This window comes from Alligator mississippiensis, chromosome 4 (assembly GCF_030867095.1).
Source record: "Alligator mississippiensis isolate rAllMis1 chromosome 4, rAllMis1, whole genome shotgun sequence".
NCBI lineage: Eukaryota > Metazoa > Chordata > Crocodylia > Alligatoridae > Alligator > Alligator mississippiensis.
In genome coordinates this window covers 91,337,044-91,358,316 of record NC_081827.1, presented here as the reverse complement: position 1 = coordinate 91,358,316, position 21,273 = coordinate 91,337,044, and the positions used below count along the sequence as shown (strand labels likewise).

The following is a 21,273-nucleotide window of genomic DNA, read 5'->3' as shown; positions in this document are numbered from 1 at the left end:
TCCAGTTGAGCAAATCTCCTGCTCTAGTGACTGAACTTCTCCCCCGCAGCTGAAAACTCACTTAACACCTAACAATTGTTTTCCTAAGAAAGTAGGACAGCCTGTCTTCCTTTTTGGATGTCTAAGCAGAGAGAGCTCTCCAGCAGCCCATCCCAAATGAAACTAATTACAAACCCTCATTTATCTTTGATCACTTTTTACTCTCAGCACCATCCACACCCACATACCAGTCTCATTACTGAAACACTGAGGTAAGCCTGGCAGCTCAACAGTTCATACTTGTGCTCCAGCCTAAAGCAGTTTCCAAGACGTCAAAAAGCACAACCCTGGAGGAAAGCAAACACTTCTTTTTCCACCTTGCAAGAACAGGAGCTTCTGAAGGACACTTGTCAAAGGAACTCAGGTACCTGAGCATCGGTGATAGTGATGAAAGGTTACTCAGTGCTTTGCTTCCTGCACAGATTTGATTTCAGTTCACTGCACAGATCAACCCCACCACAGCATGGAGCCTGGTGAGCTTCTAGTACAGGGGATGAGAATGAGGAACAGCATTTGGGATGGAGATGTTCAGATCTGGAGTGGAGATGGAAGAGTAATTATCACAGGCAGTTAGGTACCCAGGATTTAAGTAGTGCTGCCAATGTGGATGGAGGCATGCTGATCAGCCTGGGGACATTAGGAAGGGTCCCACAACTGGAATAGCAGATGTGCCTTAACTCCCTCCTGAGCTGGAGCAGTGAGCTAGAGCACAAGTTATAACTTCAAGTCAAGTGTATTCACTGAATTAAAGAGGGGAAACCTATGAAGTGCCTGCCTATTGCACCTAGGCCTAGCCACTGCAATGTCTCTCATCTTTGAGATTGTGCAGTATTATGTGGCAAGAATTGTTTCCTGGAAAAAGTGACAGTAGGGAAACAGATAAATATATTAATTGACCTTAATGGCAGCAGGCTTTTGTTCTTTTGAAAAAAATGGTTCATTACTCCTCAGACTGTGTCCAGGCCTGGAGGGCAGCTGAGGGGAAGGATGTCCTTGTGATGAAGGCATTGGATTAGAATTCAGAGACTCAGGGTTTATTTCCTTGCTTGAGCACAGATTTTCTTTGTAACCTTGGGCAAATTACTTAATCTTTATGCCACAGCTTCTGTCTGCACATGAGGATAAAATGCTTTCTCTGTTCAGGCTCTAAGCTTCTTAGGACTTTGTTTGGGCTCTCACTGTATATTTCTAAAGTGCTTAGCACACTTGGGTGTCGATCTCAGGGAGGTACATAAGTATTACCATAATAAAAGAGCTAACTGTGGGCCAGACATTCTAAAACCTCTGCTTATTGACTATTCAGGTGAATGTGGTGTGACTGTATCCACTCTCCTTTTGGGTGTCTCTGATCATTCATGCAATCCAACTTTGCCATTTGCTGGAAGCAAATTTCCAAATGAATTTTTGAAGAAATCAGATGTAAAAGGGTCAGGCAAAAATACACATATTGCAAGTGCTTGTGTGCCTATGAAATTATGGAACAGAAACAGTACTATTTAACTTATCTGTCCTATCACAAGTGACAAGCATAGCTCTGGATGACGTGATTAAGACTGGTTGAGAGTTTTTTATGATTTTTTTCAACAGAAAATGCTAATTCATCAAAACCAAAATATTTTACAAGAATGTACTATTTGTGATAAAGGTTTCATTGGGAAAGATTTCTCAGCTAGGGTATTGAATTTCTGACTAGAGAGAGAAGGCTGTCTCCTGGGATAACCAATTGCCTGATGTCTAGAGTACTCTCTGATTCAAAAGAGGACTTGAACTAGATCCATCACATCCTCAGAGAGTGTCCTGACCACACTGCTGTTGGTTATTCTGGACTCTCTGTTTTTGGGAAAAATTTCAGTAGATATTGGGTTTTGTTCTGGAAATGTTGTTGAAACTTCCCAAAGTCCCTGGGGATGGGAAAACTGTTTCTGCCCAATTCTAATTGTAATTTATCACAAAAAAAATATGTAAAATAATAATTTTCCCCCGTCCTTATTTGCTTAATAATGATCTTATGGAGAGTGAGAAGAGATGACTTAGTGATCGAGCTGGTGAAATGATGTATATGCCTTGGGGACATTATGCAAGATTATATTACCAACATAAAAAAGGAACGTTGGCTAATCAGAGTCCAAATGTCATGTGAAGAAACAGTTGTGATGAGTGTAAGAGATCCTGAGGCACAGTCATTGGATAAATAGGGCTGAAACCAAGAGGCCAGAGATTTCTTGATTAGAGCCCTGATAACAATACTAACAAGAGTGGGGAAAGAGTAAAGTCTCGTCGAGAGTAAAGAAAATTTTTGAGCGATAACAAATATGGGATCATAATTACTGGCTGCTCTTGTAGTAGGAATAGGTCAATAGTAGAGACTTAAGGTAAATAGACGATAGGGAACAGGGACAGTTAAAACATACTAACAAACGAAAACAATAGGTGAGGGTGGATGTGTTTTAAATATAAGAATAAAAATATAGTATCCTATTCTCATAAATTCACAATGATGCATCCTTATTGGTATTATCAATGGAGCTGATATTAATGGATCTCATGTCACATGAAAAACTAAGTAGGTGACATGGGTCAAGTCCCAGAGAATGCTAGATGACTAAGAGATGGACAAACCTCAGAAGTGGTAGATTTCCCTTACCTCCCCCCACCATCATATACATATTTTCTAAGATGGTCTATCATTAGTAGGTTTCTTGAAGGATGCATTTTTGAAGGATTTGAATGAAGAAAGGATGGTCATTTAGGGTGGCCTTGGAGTGGTCCATATTTTAGATTTGGTGGCCTTGGATCTATATTAGAGTAGCTGTAACTGCAAATGGTAACATCTTTGGATAAAGAAGCACAATTCCCATGCAAGGAGGATACAGACTAGAGCCAGCATTTTCACAAATGATTCTGTTGCCTTGGAATTTGGATGTCTGGATACCCACAGCTCCATCTGAAGTAAACAGGAGGAAAGCATGGATGCTTGCTTAGCACCTCTACAAATCAGCTCAAGAGGGTCTCCAGCTGGTTAAGTGTCAGTAACCACTTTTGAAATGTAATCATGGGATTGTTTAATCTGGGGAGAAGTGAGTGGATATGCAAGACAGTGAAGGGTGTGGGGTAAAAAAACCTCTGTTTTTAATTTCTGTTTCATAACATGAAAGCAAGGCAGTTTTCAATACAGTAGGTCCTTGCTTTGGGACTGGAGAGCAGCTTTGTGCCACATCAGTCCAATCTCTGTATTTCTCGGCCTTCAGAAGCAACTGAGTTAAATTTTAGAATTGAAAGAGATTGACTGTTTTGTGACTGTAATATACGTATGTATATGTGTGTTTATTAGGCTAAGGTAACCAAATAGTTTGCTTCTGAGCATAAGCTGATTATGCCAACAGTCAGAAATCCCTTCCAGGTAAAGGGCTGTGCCCATCATGCGCTAAGAGCGTGATGGATTTTTTTCATCTTCCTCTACTGTGTCAGGTATTGGTTACAGCCTTAAATAGGATTAATTCCTGTGTTCTTTTTGTTTTGCAAGAAGCTTCCCATATAAAGTGACTGGCTCTGTCACTGAGCCCAAATACAATGATTTACTCTGCCCTAATTTGCATAGCAAAGAAGAACTTGCATACAAATTGAGTTTATGAGAGAATAACAAGATGGTGTTCATACAGCCCAACCCATGTTAACAATAGTAATATGAACTGAATCAGTAATGAAGCAACATGTTTCCAACCTGCATTTGCTTTACCACATCGGTATTCTGTAACTAGCAAGGAGGGATATTTGGCATCAGTTACTGATTCATTCTGTCCAGGGAAGGGCTGCTTCCTTGAATGGTTCAAGCACTGATTTTCTCATCAGTTGGAGAAAGGGAATGACTTATTTAATCCAAGTGAAGGAAACTCCTCTATGATAGCCTTCACGTGAGAAGCCAGTGTTGAGTCTGAGCTCCTGGAATCAATTGGGTTTCTGATCCAATCTGTTTAGGATTTTATTTATTAAGGCATGAGGTTATTTTGAAAGATTTCTTCCACTTTTTTCTTTCTTTTTTAAAGTCAGACACTGAAGAACATTTGAAGAAATGACACACTCCTCAGGCAAAGAGCTCAACGGACTAGACAACCCTGGCTTCACGGTGAGTTTGCTGCTTTAAGAAGGGCAGTGCTTGCATATCATATGTTTGAGTTCTGGAAAGGGAAGATGAACTGGCAGGGGAAGGGTGGGAGAAGTAGACCAAAGAGGGAGAGAAGTGGTGAATGAGAGAGGGTGTCTGTCTGAGAGTGCAAGAGTGAGAGAGCGAACTTTCCTGGATCCTTTTCAGACCAGAGTCTGATAAATGAATCTTTAAATCTTGCTGTGAGTACAGTAGCAATCTAAAGGCAACTTTGCTGCTCGTTAGTTCTTTCTTATATGTTATAAATTACAGAGAGGAAAGATAGGGACAGATGGATATAACCACATTCTCTTAAATGTATTTCTTAATTTAAAAAGGAATAACACTTTCTGCTGCTTGTTTTTGTGTCCCCTGGGCTTGGAGGTTTTATGTGATGATAAAAGGCTGGTAAAATCAAAGCTAGCAAATAAGGGAAGCTGTTTTTAATCTACCATATTTCTAAAGAGGTGAATTTAACAGAAGGGTAGAAACAAAGATTTTGGGATGAGCTGGAATTTGCAGTTGGATACCAAGTGCACTAGAAAACCATATGAAGTGCATACCTTTTGAGGTGTCCATCAGTGCTGTGTCCATCCTATTTGGACATAATAGGATGGTGAAGAGGGATCATCCTATGGATAAACCACAGTGCCAAGATGAAGGGGACTGAAGCTTTGTTCTCCCCAGGAGGATACAGTCAAGAGGAGCTGCTCATATCCTGAGTAGAAGGGATTAGGGAATGGACATCTGGAGTCTGTTCTGTGCTCTGCCACCAATTGCTTGTTGGACCTTGGTAAAATAATTCAGCTCTTGGGGCCTCAGTTTCCTCATCTATCACCATCTCCCAGGAGTGTGGGAGGATAAATGTGCTGATGCTTGTAAGGAGCTCTCAGAGCGTCATAGGGAAATTGGTTATAGAAATGCTGAGTCTTACCTATGAAAAATTCTATAAGGATTTTTTTTGCTACTATTTAGTTGGTCTAATAAAAGATATTGCCTCTGACCCAAGAGCTTTGTGAGTCTTATCTTTATCATTATTATTGTTAATATAATTGTAATCATTGTTATGCAATACACGTATTATATTATGTCACCAAATATAAGCATTATAATAATGTTACCATTCTCTTATTTACAGATTATATTTAATAATAGCTTATTATATTTAATATAATGTAGTAATTAATATAATATAAAGCAGCAGCAGCAACAACAAAACAACAGCTATAATAATAATGATGATAATATGCTCTGGTTCAGTATACCCCAACCCCAGGTCAGTGCAAGCTTCTAACTTCCATGAAGTTTGAATCGTTCCTTCTTTTAATCCTCGACAGTCTGTGTTTTATTCTGTGAAGAGCCTTCTATTAATTTTGCCCTGAGAACCAGGCAGGCACAGTGGTCAACATGGACATACAAGCCTGCCAGACTGATGTGGCCAATAATTGTAATGCTGTAGAGCTGAATCTCCTGCAGCAGGCAACCAGACAATATCATGGAGCTATCCCTGCTTGTATCCCTTGCTGCGGGGTGGTGGGGCTGAAGGGCTGTCCTGCTAAAGAGATCTCTGCTTGTTCCTTCTCCCAATGAGTGTGATTCTAGTTGACAGTGTTCCCTGCTCACTCACTTGCCAGGTTCCTGCGGAGGCTCGGGTATCAGGGTTTCATGTGATGATCATGTGAAATTGTCAGTAGTACACTCACTGTGTTAATTACCTAAGAAGAAAAGGAATAAGCTTCCTTTCCTGTCAAGAAGGAAATGAGCTTATTTCTGTCCATCTAGCTGAGGGTTTTACCAACACTTGGGGCTATTCAGAAATAGCTATTCCTGAATAATTCCTTGTGGGGACTCTCTTAAATACTTTGTTATGCTTTCACTTCATCCGTGAATTAAGCACTTTCATTCTGGAGTGTCTATGGAATGTTGACTTGTGGAGTTATTGAGGAAGAGCTCTTGTGCTCTAAATTCATGTCCTAGCTGTTACTGGTAGTTTGAATCAACTTATATTTATCTATCCTATAAATGCGTAGGTAGGCATTTTTCAGCCTGTATTTTAAAATGTGTCAGCTAATACACTTTAAACCACATGCATTTAGATGGGATTTTGCACCTAGTGGAGACCGGCTTAACCATTAAGGATGAAGGCCTAGAAATATGACTGTTTTATACAAATGATGCTAATGTGCATATTCTCCAAATTATTATGCATTATTAGCCTATTTGATTTTTTTTAAGTTGAAATTTGCCTTTATTTTTCATTCCCTTTTTTTCTTATTACAGTATCTGCTGCTGTGATATTGTCCATGGATCATAAAAGTCAGTTCAATAAAATGTACAATTTTACTAGGCACTTAAATGCCTTTAAGCATCAGTGAAATGGAAGAACAAGTTAAATATCTGGGTTGGTGCTTTTAAAGATGTGCTTCAGTAATTGCCTGACTGGGGAAGGACATTATGTGTTAGCTTCTCTAGAGCAGCTACATGGAGTGGGTAGAGTATGGAGAGTGGACACTAGGTTAAGAAGTCAATAGGGAAATGTACTGCTTCAGGGTATGGATATCTGGACAAGTTAACATAAGGGAAAAGTAGGAAGGCCTTTATTACATGTTTGCTGTTTTGTGATAACTGCTTTCATATGGGAACTAACCTATGGTAATTTCCCCCACTTTCATTGAGAGCTAAGCTACACTGGTTTACCTTTACTTTCCATAGGCTAGAGCAGGGGTGGGCAAAATACGGCCCACAAGGCCATTATATCTAGCCCACAGGGCCCCTAAAAATTTTTGAAAATTAATATTTCTCTGCTTTGGTTCCTGTCAAAAATGACAGGAACCAGGGGCAGTAGGACCCAGGGGAAGCCCAGCGGGCTCCCACAACAGCAGGGCCCACCTGCCCCCCCCCCCCCGGGCGCTGCCTGGGAGCACATGGCTGCACTGTGCCGGAAACTCAGGTAAGGGGGCTGGGGAAGGGCAGGGAAGGAGCTGGTGTGGAGCACAGGGGGGGGGGGAAGCAGTCCCTCCCCCACCCCATGGCCAGTGCTCCCTGCTGCAGCCACTTGCAGACTGCGGGGATGTCTGGAGCAGACACAGGCAGTCCCAGGTAGTCTGTGAGTGGCTGCAGTGCGAGGCACCAGCCACGGGGCAGGGGAGGGGCTGCTTTTCCCCCACCCCCGCGCTCCGCACCAGCTTGTAAGCCGCCCCCGCTGCCAGCCTGGGCCCTGCACCAGCTCTGGGCTTGCCTGTCGGGGCTGCTCTGCAGCAGCTGCAACCCCACTGTTTGCTGTGCTAGGCAGTGTTGGCTGCTGCTGCTGCCTGCCTGGAGCTCACGTGCTGGGCAGCCCAGAGGTGGTGGTGGCAAACGCTGGCCGGCATGGCAAGTGGGGGGGGCCACAGCTGCTGCTGCTGTGGAACAGCTCCAACAGGCGAGCCCGGGGCTGGTGCAGGGTGCAGTGGGGGTGGGTTACAAGGTGGTCTTTCTGAGGGGCTGTTTTAGAAAATACAGCTCAAGTTGCAGAAGCCCCGGGGCACTGGGGCTCTCGCCACACCTTGCTCTGACCCTCCTCACAGTTCCTGCTTCCACTGAGAGCTCCTGCTGGCCTCACACTTAGAAGGCCCACATCAAGACCCATCACTTTTGTCTGCTGGATTTTGCTGGGAAGAGCAGGTGAACTATTCTATGACCCTTCTTCTGGCCATGGATGTTCCTTGAGCTTTTCTTCCATGTCAGGAATGGTTTAAACTTAGAAATAAGGGAGAATAATTGTCCCAACTGCCCAACGACATGGAGGCATAGCTTCAACATGGAACTCCGTGCTAGCACGTCACTTCTGGCTTGCTGTGTCGGTGGCAGAGGGAAAGAGAGAGTACCTTGCCTGTAGCCACCTTGGTCATGGAGCAGGTTTGGGAAATAGGGAGAAAAGTGCCTTAAAGGTTCTTGAATCACCACTAGAGCCTACTCCCGCTGTGTGTGGTAGGTTGCCTTGGTCAGAACCATGAGCAGCTTTTCTCAGCTATAAAGATGGGTAAAATGCAAAGTGTAGTTAAAAAGGGACGTGTTAAAGGAAGAACGGGGAGCCAACCTGGATGACCTTAGCCCCTAAAGCACTGACTGTTTCTATGGGTCCTTCCACACATGCACATGGACCATTGTCACAGATTTTTAAAGAAATGTATTTAATCTCATAAGAACCTAAGAATTGCCATTTACTGGGTTAGACCATAGGTTTATCTTGCTAAGTGTCCTATATTACATATTAGCAGAGAGTGAATGCTGAAAGGCAGAGTGAACTGGGTATAACCATGGCTTTTTTTTCCCCACTGTTCCTCTCTCACTTGTAGCTTCCATCATTTAAGGTATACAAAGTTCTGGTTCAGAGGCTGTCTTCCTAACTCCTGTGCTCAATAGCTTGCTGCCCCTTGCCCCTAAGAATTTGTCTAATCCTCTGTAGTCTCTCCTTAAATTCCTTGCTTTTTCTTCTCCAGCCATGTTAGCATCTAAAGACCTGCTGGTCCTACAAGATGCAGAACACCTACAACACTCATTGCAGTCAGCATGCTGTGGAACAACACTCTGAACAAGGCCCTAACTAAGGAATATTCTCTCCTGCTTCCTACAGGTTGAAGAGGGAAGCCAGTACTGTACCTTGTCTGAACTTGGCACCAATGAGAAAAGTATTAAAGAGGAACAGAAGAAAGGCAAGGCAAAGGACCGAAGCAAACTAGCATATTGTGTCACAGATGTTCCACCATGGTACCTCTGCATCCTTCTAGGCATTCAGGTGAGACGTGGAAGATTGTGGCAGAGTGAAGTGCATGAAATGTGAATTGGGTGAAATGTGAATTGGAAATTGCTTATGTTTACTAGACATCTTCTAACCTCTAGTTGGAAACTGGTGATATCAAGTCCCATGTCTCATCTCCAATAAGTTTCCTGGTTTCTGATTGTTTCCTTTCGATATATATAAATTACATTGTGATTATGCAGTACAAGCAGGAAGATACTGTCCCAGAGCCATACAATAGTAATAGACAACCAGTGAGATGGTACCTGCATAATAGTTATGGGAAGTGTCTAAAGGCAGCTTGATTTCTGCAGCCCAAATACAAAGAAGGCTAAGCAGAGATGGCACAAGGAGGAAACTGCAGTTTTTTCAGTTGACATGACTGTGGGCATGTTCCCACAGTTGGGAAAGTGCATTTTCCCAGAGGCAATATGTGCTGCTGCTGCTTGTCCCTGGGAAACGCCTGTGCACATGCAATCTGGTGCATGGGGCATTGCCCTGAGTGGGGTAAGGGTAGCTGGGGCCAGCACCTGGGCTGGCTCTAGCAGCCTTATCTGGGGTCCTGAGGGCCTCTGGGGCTGCAGCCGCAGCAATCCGGCAGCACAGAGTCTGGCTGGCAGCCAGAGCATGGCTCCACCTGGCCAGACTCCGGTTTCCAGTAGCGCACTGCCCCACTTTTTTAAGACACAGGTGTCAAGACGCAAATTAGGAGCATAGGGAATGCTTGCATGTGCAGTGCATGTGATGTGCAGTGCCGCACATGAGTCTGCAGCACTGTATACCACACACCCGTGCTTCTCTGAATGCACCCAGTATATGTTAAATAAATCCAGTTGTGATGATACATGCAAACTATAAGGTACGATGTCTGTATGGAAAGATAGTTATGGATGGATTTGAGCATGTGATGGACATTTTGTACTTTGTTTATTTCATTAACGCTATCTTGTCAGGTAGAGTAGGCTCAAATTTGAGCTCTGCAAAGCCAAGTTCATATGAAACCCATGATTCTTGGCAATGTTTCTGTTACATCCTGACTCCACGTGGTGCCCAACGACTAGGGAGACGCTGATTCAATTGCACATGGATCCTGTTACTCATTAGCCAGAGCAAGCAGGGAGCAAACACCAGCACACATTGCTCCCAACAACTTTACTCAGAATGGAGACAGCTTCGGACTAGCTCCCAAAAAAACAACAAACTGGGAAGCTGCAACGAACAATAGTTCTTTCCACATTTATACACTTTGGTTCATGTTTATTAACATTTATTCCACCTCTATTCCTCCTTCTGTTCCACACATTCTCCTCCTATTTTAAGCTCCACCTCTGTTTACTTCATTAACATGGAATTGCCTACGCATTTCATTCATTTACATGCCTTTTTGCCATAAGCACATGTCCAAGGCCACGAACTTATTTCTTCAGTCAATGGGCGGACTTTGACCAAAACCTGGAAGCTTCTGGAGGCTTCTTCACCAATCACCATTCACCTTTTTGCATATGTTCATTTTGGATTCTGTTACCAATTATATGTTGTTTTTCACATTCCAGTCTGTTTTTCAGTTCTAGGTTGTACCATCTTCCACATCCCTAAAGCTTCACCTCATTCACAAGCATGCAGACTCGCACAGACTCACTTGAAAATGGTTGACATAGTTAAGATGGTTACTTGACATAAGCAAATGGCTGGCTTAGCATAAGCATTCATAAGCAAAATCTGTTTGTCTAAGTGTCTTGCAATATTACTTTTAATAATAAAGTAATATTATTATTACTGCCTTGTGGTCAGCAGCTCTGCTAGGCCACAGGTCATGCCTTTATTCAGCTGCAAATCCAGTGCTCCCCAAAAATCCAAATATAGTCACCCTAACAGTTTCCATCCTTTATTAATTAAAAAAATCCCTACCTAGTGAAAGCAATTGTTTAGGATTTAAGCATTTTCTTCTCTGTTAGTAGCCCCAAAGTTAAAACATATTGTACTAGCATGTGAAAATTAGGGAGTGACATTGACTAGGAACACAAATGATTTTGACTAATCTGTTTTCATTATCCAAGGTGAATAAATGACACAACAAAACTTAAGAGTTAAAACAAAAGTGGAATAGTAAGGATTATTTTTGTGTTAATAGCTGATTGAAAGTTGTTGCCCAAATATGTGATTTAGGTTTTCTTAAACACATACTCTTTTTTTTCTTTTTAAACAACTTTGTCTCTCATTTAGTTATGGGCATCTATGCAAACTGGGTGTCAAACCACCATTACTGTGAATGAGAAGACAGACATTATTTAATAGCCTTTTACAGCTGGTTTGCTAATTTCCCCTCGCCCCCCCAAACTGGTTTCTGGCTATACACAGCAGTGGGGAAGTGCAGGGGGAAGGATTTCGTAGTACAAAGTGGAATGGATTGACACTGACAATTTTACCCATACTCAGCTGTCGTTCCTTCCTCCCTGACAGAGCTTTCCCTTGCCCCTGAAGTTAGTTCCCAGCTGTTGGCCATTTGGAGCTGGGCACTGTCATTTCTACAAAGTTATGGTTTGTGGGGCATGTAAAAGCTTGAGGTTGGGCTGGATTATTACAACTTTGACTGGTGCTTTGAAATAATGCCCACAAGAAAATGAACTCTCAGAGAAAAACTGAAGTCAACACAAATTAATGTTCCCAGCATCACTTGAGTTGTGATCTATGAGTTGCTTTTAGACTTGCCTCAACAGCACAGTAATGATGCTGGCCTGGTCCCAAGCCCTGTTTCATGCCACTCTTTTCTCTGTGGTTCTTAGCACTTCCTGACAGCTCTTGGTGGCCTTGTAGCCATTCCTCTGATCCTGTCCAAGGAGCTTTGCCTGCAGCATGACCTTCTGACCCAGAGCCACCTAATCAGCACCATCTTCTTTGTCTCAGGGATTTGCACACTCCTTCAAGTCTTCTTTGGAGTCAGGTAAGCAAAATCCAAGAAGCAGGACACATGCAAAGGTGGTTAAAGAGTGGCTTGGGGGAGGTAATTGCTAGCTGCTCTCTAACATCAGCTGTGGTATATTTTGGTGGATAAGATTTGTTTGTTAGTCCTGGCTGGTAAGGCATATTCCAGAGCACATGAAAGTCCATGGAAAATCTCCAGTGGATGCCAGTGGGCTTGGGATGAGGCTGTTAGGGAGTAGAAGATATCTTTGCATTAATTGACCTGACCTTTATCTCTACAGGTAACTGAGGCTTCTTTCCTTTAGGATGTTTGGCTCATATGAAGCCTATTATGCAATCTGGCTAGAAGCTGATTGTGTTAAGCTTTGCAGTAAACAATATCCGTTTCATCCTTACCCTTGAATTCTGATGTATATCAAGACAGGATCATTTTTATCTGGGTCTGACAATTTGAGCAAAGCCCAAGCAGTAGTACTGAGCCTGGGAAAACCTTAAAAGTAGGGAAGATGATAAGACCAATTAATGCACTATCTGAGAGCTCTGGTATGAACTGTCAGAGGTTCCTTCTCACTTACTCTGCAGGGCTTCCTGGCACAATTTGAATAGGTGATCTGTGTTGCTGAGATCCATTGCATTTTAAGGGCTGATAGTGAGAGAAACAGGAAAGATTTGCATGTGCATAGTGGACAATTACCTTTCTCCAGCCAGAAAATAAAGCACTCATGAGAAACCTGCCTGTTTTTCTTTTTTCAGGTTTAAGAAGGGGGGGGGGGTGATCTAGACAAGAACTCTTTTCTTTTTCTTGACTTTTTGAGCTTTTTTCCTTTTCCAGAAGCTTTCCTCATGAGATGGGTTTTCCCTTGTCTCCATAATCTAGTTTTTCCACAAAACAATGATCATAAGGTCTTCAAGGGCAAAATCATATATTCATTTGCTTTCAAGTCCCTAGCAGCTCAGGTATTAATTTTCTGCTATATCTAATTGCATTATCAAATCATTGATTGACTGTTAACGTCATGAAATGCTTTATGGCTTTCTTATCTGCTGTTGCTTATCCACCAGAAATCTTCCCACAGTCCTCTGACTACTGCAGGTATGCTGCAGAACAGTTTTTGTCTAACATTTACAGGAAGGACTGGCTTGCAGATGTGTTGTACATGGATTACTTTGGCATGAGAGAGAGAGAGAATCCCAACTTTCTTGGTATGTTAGATGATAATTTAATCTAAGGAAGCTCATTTGACCCCTGATAACTAGACCTCTGGGAGGACCCAGACCTGGACTTCCTTTTACCACAGGCCAATGGAACAAAGGTGCCTAAAATGGTTCTCTGCATGGACAATGGAAAGATAAACTTTGGCACCCTCCTTTCTTAGCAATGTGGTGTGAGATGCTACAATACTACATAGAATTTACCTCAGTTCAGTTCTAACCTAGGAATAAAGGGAATCACTTTATTGGGAAGCTAAACATAATTTTAACTAACATTCAGATCAGGTGATGGCAATGCAAAAACATACTCACACCTGAGAGGATGGGGGTAGATCCCAGGGTCTCTGAGCTCTTGTTAGTTGTTCAATTTCCCTCAACAACTTAGGTCTATTATTCCTCTCCAGTCTTCCCCAGGTTTAGAATTACAGCTATATGGTCATTAGTGACATGCATCTATCTACAGTTTGATTAGGTATATGTAAGGTGACTCTATATCCCAGGTGAGCTGGGACAGTCCTGGATTTCAGAGGCTGGTCCTGGCTGCTTGTTCGGAATTATAATGGGTGTCCCAGAAATGCAGGGATGTGGGCCACAGTCTGGCTGGGAGCTGGACTGGTGCAGAGTGCCTTGCGAATGGATACGCTGCTCGGCATGCAGCCCTGCTGCCCCCATCGACTTGTGAGAGTGTGGGGGATAGGGCAGTGTCCCAGGTTTCCAGGATGATGTCCTGGATTTCTGGGTCAGCTTAAGTATATGTTAATGAAAGGGATTGATCATGAAGACCCACCCTGCTCTAGCTGAGTGAAGAATTTATGATCAGATGCATTAATTGTTTAACAACTGTTTAACATGGATGGTCTTTTAGAGGTTATCAGTTATGTTTTGACTCTTGACAATTAGTGTCATTTCTTTCCATAATGTGTCTCAGTTACTTTGTTTGTGTTACTATACTCAAACTAGTTTTGCAAGCCTGTCTTTATACAAGCTTACCTAGAGTTTTTGTTATTTAAGGCCCCTCTACATGTGCAGGTAAAGGCGTGATGAGATCTAATGCACAATTCACACAGTTGCATCTCCTGCCATGCCACATGTGCATTGCAATCACACATTAGATCCCATCATGCCTTATAGCTGGTGCAGGGGGAGTCCAATCCCAGGATCCCCCTGAACTGGCAAGAAGCAAGCTCTCATGGCTGGAAGCCACCTCAGCTCCCAGTTGTGGGGGGCACCCCACACACTCCCAGAGCAGGGAGATCAGTGCAGTGGTGATCTTCCTGCCCCAGGGGTTTCAGGTAGCCCTGGGTCTGGGAGATTGTAGTTACAACCTATGGCTGCCAGGACCCAGCTGGCTCCTGGCACCTAGAGGCACACCGCAGGGACCCAATGTCCACAGCTGTGGGACGTTGGGACTTGGCAGCTGTGGGGTGCTAGACTCAGAGTCTACAATTGCTGGAGCTGAGGGTTGCCAGCAGTTGCAAAACTCTCAGACCTGGCTGGGCAAGGGGCACCCACAGCTGACAGAGCTCCTAGCCACAGGGGAGACCCTGCTATATGTGCAAACTAAACCTCAATAGCAACCAGCTATAAAGTTAATATACATTTTCGAGGTCTAACTTAATAGCTGGGTGGAGCTTTTTGTTGTGTAATAAGTACTTTGTATTAGGGCTGTACGAGGCTTCAGACCATGCTTCGGATCCGGAGAAGCTTCGGACGCTTTGGTGTCTAAAGCAGCATGTCTAGATCGAAGCTCTGGCTTCATTAGGCTTTCCCAGTCCAGAGCTCTGGATCAGATCACTGGCATCTGAAGCGGCTGGAACTGAAGTCGGATCGAATAGCTGCCTACTCGCACAGGCCTACTTTGTATATGTAGTTGGTCTCCAGGTCATTGAGTAATATCTGTAACGTGTAGAGAAGGCCCAAGTTACACATTTACAGCAATAAGGTAAATCCTTATCATGATACAACTGAGGAAGTATACAAGATGGAGGCACTTGTGCCAAGGCCTCTGTGTTCCTTATAGTAGCCACCATAGAAGAATTAACCCTTTGCTATGGGATGAACTTGCTACAAGATTAGACTTTCGAAAAAACAAAGAAAGGAAATGGGGGGGCAGGGGGATAGAGCAGAGAGACTTCATAATATGGGCAAAATACCCTCTTCAGAGGTCTAAAAACTTTAATAGTTTAACTTTAAGATCATGATTGACAAGTTTTTGGATGGTAGGATTGGATACCATAATTCTGCATGAACTTTTCAGTATATTTTTGTCCCTTGGAATGAACAAGGTATGAGGAAAAGATAGGGGAAAGCACCGTCATGTTCCTCAGTGTTGTTTGCACCTAGCACTTCATGGGATATTTTAACAGTTGGCCTGATTCATCCTACTTCTGCTGACTTCAGTGGAACTATGCCAGTTTTTATCAGCTGAGCAATAGGCCCTCTGCCAGCTTTATCAACAATGGATTCAGCTGCACTTGTTTAAGTGCTAGTGAAGGCTTGCTAATCATGTTGCCAGCACTGTCTCAACTTGTTACCAAGGTGGCACTGAATGCAGTTTGGGACACCATCCAAGTGAAAAAACCCCCCACAATGTACTTCAGCTGTGAGGGCATATTCTTGTACTTAAATTTTGTACTTCCAGTTTATCTGGGATTACGTGAGAAGGAAAAGAAGCAACATTATCCAAGTACTATGTTTTATATGAACAATGAATTCTACAGAAGGGAAACAGGTCCCCTTTGTTTGGCATTAAGCAAGAATATTTAAGACATTATCCTTTAGCTGATTTTCATCAGCCCAGTGGGTCCTTTGATTAAGTGAATAACTAGCTAATCACAAGCTTCTCCATGGACCTGTCTCACATTGAACTTCATCTGGAAGCATGTATTTGAAAGCTTACTTGTAAGGATGAATGGGCACCCTGGCAAGAGTTTTGTCTGAAGAGTAAATATTCCAGAAACAACAGGGAGAGTTAATTGGTCTCAGTCATGCATATTCTTTGATTGACAAGGGTTATCAGCAGTAGGCTTTCTTAACCAGTCATTTTTAAAAGCATTTAATTACCGGTGCCTTAGAGAAAACACATTATACTGCAGATACAGATGTAGAAAAATGAAGCCTGTGAATACATAAGGAGTGTGCATCAGGATCTGGGGGAATACCTGTTCACCAGAGCACCCCAGGGGATGATAAGGTCCAGCGGAAACAAACTCCTGCAAGACCATTTTAGGCTTGGCATAAGGAAAAACTTCTTTACTGCCCGAGACCCCAAGGCCTGGAATAAACTCCCCCTAGAGGTGCTGCAAGCACCTATCCTGGACACTTTCAAGAAACATTTGGATGCTTATCTTCCTGGGATCCTTTGACCCTAGCTGACTTCCTGCCCCCTGGGCAGGGGGCTGGAGCTGATTAATTTTATGAGGTCCCTTCCAGCCCTAATATCTATGAAACCTATGAAATCATTTCAAGGATCAACACAAACTGGCATCTAAATGAATGGGGTTAAGGATATGCCTCCCTTGTGGGCAGGTTACCCCATTACTGTCTACTACAGGTTTCTTTAGCCCCATCTGAAGCATCAAACACTGGCTACTGTCAGAAACAGGGCATTGGTCTAGATGGATATATCATACTATCAGTGTTGGCCTGAAGCTCCCCTCTGCCCTTAGCAAGTGTTGAGGAGGTGAGCCTGGTGAACAATTACGTGGGTTTTGCTGAGTCAGTGAGTCAGGTTCATCTAAGGGAGGTGGGATCCTCTCACTAGAAAGAGAGTTTAAGCTGCAATCTGAGCGGTGTAGAGAGGGAGCCCCAGAAGTAACCAACTTTGAAGAGCTGGATTGAGGTGAAATTATTCTCCTACAGTTTATGAAACCCAGGAAAAGAGTAAGTATAGAGACTTCACAGTGTGTGGATTACCATGGAGAACAGCTGAGGAAAGGCTGTTTCTCATAGGAGGTTTTAGAAACAGAATTGCTTTGCTATCTCTCCTTTATATCTTTTTGCAAAGGAAAATGGAAGAGAGATTAAAATATATGATGGAAGAGCACTGGGGATAAGTGATGTGTATGAAGCAGCTGCAAGTTGAGGCTGCTTTAGCAGCAGCAGCACATCTAGGAGCAGATGTTCCAGAGAGTTACCAACTTGAGGGCTCCTCCAAGAAAAAAATGCCAGTGAAAACTAGCCCTTATGCACCCAAAATAGGTCTGTCTGGCTTCTGAGAGGCCTGTCTTTGTCACCCTTGAGCTAGTAGTTGCTTAGTTGCTGTGAAGAGTCCTAGTTGGTATTTTTTTGGTTGAAGGGGATTGCCAAAAGCCAAGCAGAACTTTTTGCGAAGTATGTTAAAACCAATAGCTAAAGGAATTTTTTTAGCTATATCAATTAAAAAAAGATAAGAACAGAAGTGGGTTTCCTGTGTAGTGATAATAGGCTATAGATTGTAGATAATCTAGGCACGACCCACATACTAAATGAATGCTGTGCCTCAGTTTACAGTAATGATGATATTGAACATGGAGGCAGGCAGGACGTCTAATGAGAGAGAGCACAGAACTGGAAATTACTACACCTGAGAGGGAACAAACCTCAGAGTTTAACATACTCAAATCCAGCAGATTCAAAACTCTGAAATAACTAGCATGTGGAATCACATGTCCAGAAGCAAGTATTTTTAATTCTGTGGTGTAGATCGATCTAGTTGGGATTGGTAATATATGACTGGCAAATAGCAAACACAGTACCTGTATTCTTAAAAAAAGAAGGAAAAACATGACCAGGACAGCTAAAGGACATGGTAAGTGATTTACCTGTGATTCCAGGGGAATTGAGTTGGTGGTTCAGGAAGTTTCTTCCAGTTTGATGGTCCCGAATAAAATTAATCACAACAACAAAGGAAAAAACAAAGTAGCTTTTTGAGACAAAGACTCTGCCCCAGTTGTGAAACACCTAGTCTATGCTTGGATGCTATACAATTGATGATAAGCATAATATGACAGTATTTTTCTTAACCTTTGAACTTCTGTCTTTCAAACAATACTGAGTCTATCAAGAGCAGCCTCTGCATTACAGTTTGTTCTTAGGCCTTCTACATCAAAACTAGCTATGAATTAGCTGTAGGGCATCATGACATGTGAACAAATGCAACAGAGAGCTATGAATGTATCATTAATTCAGAAATAAAGTAGAACCCCCTTCAGAAAAGTTCTCTGAAGTGCATTCAGTACAGTAACAACGAGTAGGTGATTGCATGGATGGTTTACTTCAAGTTAGAACTTGCTGGCAATTTTTTTGTAATACTTTTAAAAAGGAAAAAAGTGAACAAATCTGACATGGTTTTAATAAGCATGATAGTAGAAATACCTAGTTTATAAGAGGGAGAGAAAGTACTGTACATTTACACAGCATCTGTCTTTCCTGTGCTACTGGATATGGCTCATACCATTGTTTCCAGGAAGCTCTAGATATCACAAAATGAATTCCTTAATTATTAACCCCCACTGCTTTCTGTCAGAATATGGTATGAAAGCTGCTGGCTAAAAACAGGGTATTGTTGATTCCCTTCACAAATGTGTCCTTAAGACTGGAATCTTAAAAGGGTCTGGTGTGAGCTCTCTTGAGACAACCCCAGGTCTAGCACAACTTGCTGTGAGGCTTTGGAAAAATTGTAGAGGTTAAGATTTTAAAAGTAGACAGGTGGAACTAAGCCACCCAACCTCCACTGAAATGTCGAGCCTATGAAAGTAGGTCTGGAGGGGGCCTTCTGGGCCATCAAGGTGGGTCTTCTGTGTTTGCAGGCAAAAGAATCCCCCAAATCAGCCCTTCCTATCCTCACGCAGAGTCACAAGACTCGATACCTGAAACACCATGAACACCTTCTAGCTTACCTCAGATAAAAGCAGAGGAGGTGAGGGCACTGTCACAGCACTGTCTTTGCAGTGAAAGGGAAGTAGCTGGCTAACGTGTGCTACAGAGGAATAATTTTGTTTGGGTAGCAGCCAGTGAGAAAGTGTGGATGTTGTTGATCAGTATTATCAAGCTGAACCAGTGGCAAGGGTTGAGGAAGTTAACTGTATGTGTAACGTAAGGGACATATTTTTGGGAGAGTCCAGACTGTTGGTCTTGAGCTGTTGGGTAGTGAATGCCCCAGCTATAATCAGCCTGGAGTAAAGGACTTGTCTATGTTGAGATGTTCCCAAAACCTGTTGCAACTTGCATAGCAGGAGCACCTCCTAGCAAGGACCAATGAACAGGGCTGGCCCATCCTATACTGCAAAACCTGTGGGCGCAGGGGGCCCCACAGCTAAGGGGCCTCTGTGTCCAGCTGTTCGCCACCCCCCCACTCACCCCCCCCAACCACCGATGATGCCACTGCCAGCTTTGCGTTTGGCCACTTGCCACTCCCACCCCCCCTGAAATTCTGGGGACCGAGGGGGAATCTGAGTTTGTGCTCCACACCCCTCAAAGCTCCTCTAGAGGCAGGTCTTCTCTGGAAGGCACTTTGGAGGAGGTTGTGGGAACAGGTGGCTAGCTCCTCCTATTGTTGTGCCTCTGCCTGCTGAGGAGGGGGATAGGGCAGGATCCCCACCCTCAACCCAGAAGCAGAGGGTAGTGTAGTGTGGGATCATTTTGAGGTGGCAGATGATCCCATGTATGCTACCTGCCAGCACTGCTGAAGGCAGATCAGCCCGGGCAAGGAGGTGAAACACTTCACTACCACAGAAATGCTGCTGCTTCTCAGGAGGCAGTCCCCCATTGCCCTTGTTCCTCCTCAGCCTGGCACCAGTGGGATCATGCCCCAAAAGAAGTCCCTCTCTTTTTCCAAAGCCCCCATCCTCAAGAAGCAGAGGCAGGCCACCCTGGACCAGTACAGGAAAGGTAGAGACAAAGCGGCGGGGGGCCCGTTCCCAAGGCAAGCGAGGTCACCCAGAGCGAGATGCTTGCTCTGGAAGACCAGCCTGCCTCCTTTGTTGAGTGGCCAGGGTTCACGTGGATCATGGTGCTCGTGGCCCCATCCTATGACGTGCCTGCATGCATGTCTTAGAATGAATTACTGGGTTCAGAAGATTCCCCGTGCTTGAACAAAGGACGTACTCACAGTTGTTCTCACCCTTGCAAAGCTTTATTTAAGGATCCTCGGAGAGGCAGGCAATAGGACAGAGCAGAGAGGATGATCACTTTACATTGGCTCTGGGCAGCAGCTGTCACCCTGCATAGTTCCCCTGGCCCCAGAGTGTCCCGGTCCCGGGGATGCAATAGCCTGCGCCAGGCTCCACGCAAGATTTCTTGCCAGAGTGGGAGGATCTCCCCATAACTTAAGAATGTACAGCTTATATAGTCTGGAGTAAGTAATGTTATCTCGAACTAGGGATTTGGTTATCTCAAGCTAAGAATTTGGGGATGTGTTGTGATCCAACACACCTGGTGTTTACCACATTTCACTGTATTCCAACATTCTACTATCTAGGTTCATGGTTCGGTCACACTCACAGAGCAAAAAGCTACGTGCTATTTCACTGGCCTACTACAGAGTCAGCATACAAAACTCTTGCTATGAACATTAAGCAAAGCCCTTACTATTACAATGCACTACCTTCAGGAGGATGGTGGTGCTCTCCCTGTATGAGGCATGCAGAGAGTACTTGAGGGAAGAGCTATGGAAGGCTTGCACTTTACCTTGGACATCTGGAGCAGCCAGGGTGGAGATCATGCCTTGCCTACCTCTCCCTCACAGGGCACTATTGTGATCAGTTAGGGAGTCAGTGGGTTGTCCTGGCAGGCATCATGCCCGCACAAGTGGCTACCATCCCTGCTGCATTCATCCCACGCTGCCTTAAAACACACAAGTGATACAAGTTTTGCTTTCAACAGTTTGAGGTGCAGTTGCCCAGAAACCCCCCTGCATCTATCTCCTTGAAACTTGGCAGGTTTCATACCCTCAGAAGGGGCTACCATCTCTGCTGTTTTCATCCAAATCTTCAAAATAATGGCAAAGTTATAAGTATTTTAGTGATTCCCCATTTGTAGTCTATAGCTGAATCTCCAAATCTGAATCAGCCCAAATGATTTGGGACCGTGATTTGAACCATCAAATCGAATCACTGTCCCTCCGAATCAGACAAATCTGAATCCAAAGGGAGTACTTGCTGCTTCGCACAGGCTTACTATTTAATACAACCGGCTCTTC

The 21,273-nt window shown here is 43.6% G+C and overlaps 1 protein-coding gene across 2 annotated transcripts in view; it reads left to right on the top strand.

Annotated features, from left to right (window-relative positions):
* The first annotated feature begins 284 nt into the window (after positions 1-284).
* LOC102570696 (solute carrier family 23 member 1) overlaps positions 285-21,273 on the top strand; it is a 50,411-nt gene continuing 29,422 nt past the window's right edge. Inside the window, exons 1-4 of one of the 2 annotated variants that reach the window (XM_019480803.2) lie at positions 285-403; positions 4,083-4,162; positions 8,796-8,957; positions 11,744-11,901. In XM_019480803.2, the coding sequence (XP_019336348.1) occupies positions 4,109-4,162; positions 8,796-8,957; positions 11,744-11,901 (374 nt within the window). In that variant the 5' untranslated portion in view covers positions 285-403; positions 4,083-4,108. Of the gene's footprint in view, positions 404-3,817; positions 4,163-8,795; positions 8,958-11,743; positions 11,902-21,273 lie in introns of those variants that run through there. The other variant, XM_014595017.3, reaches the window with a different exon arrangement.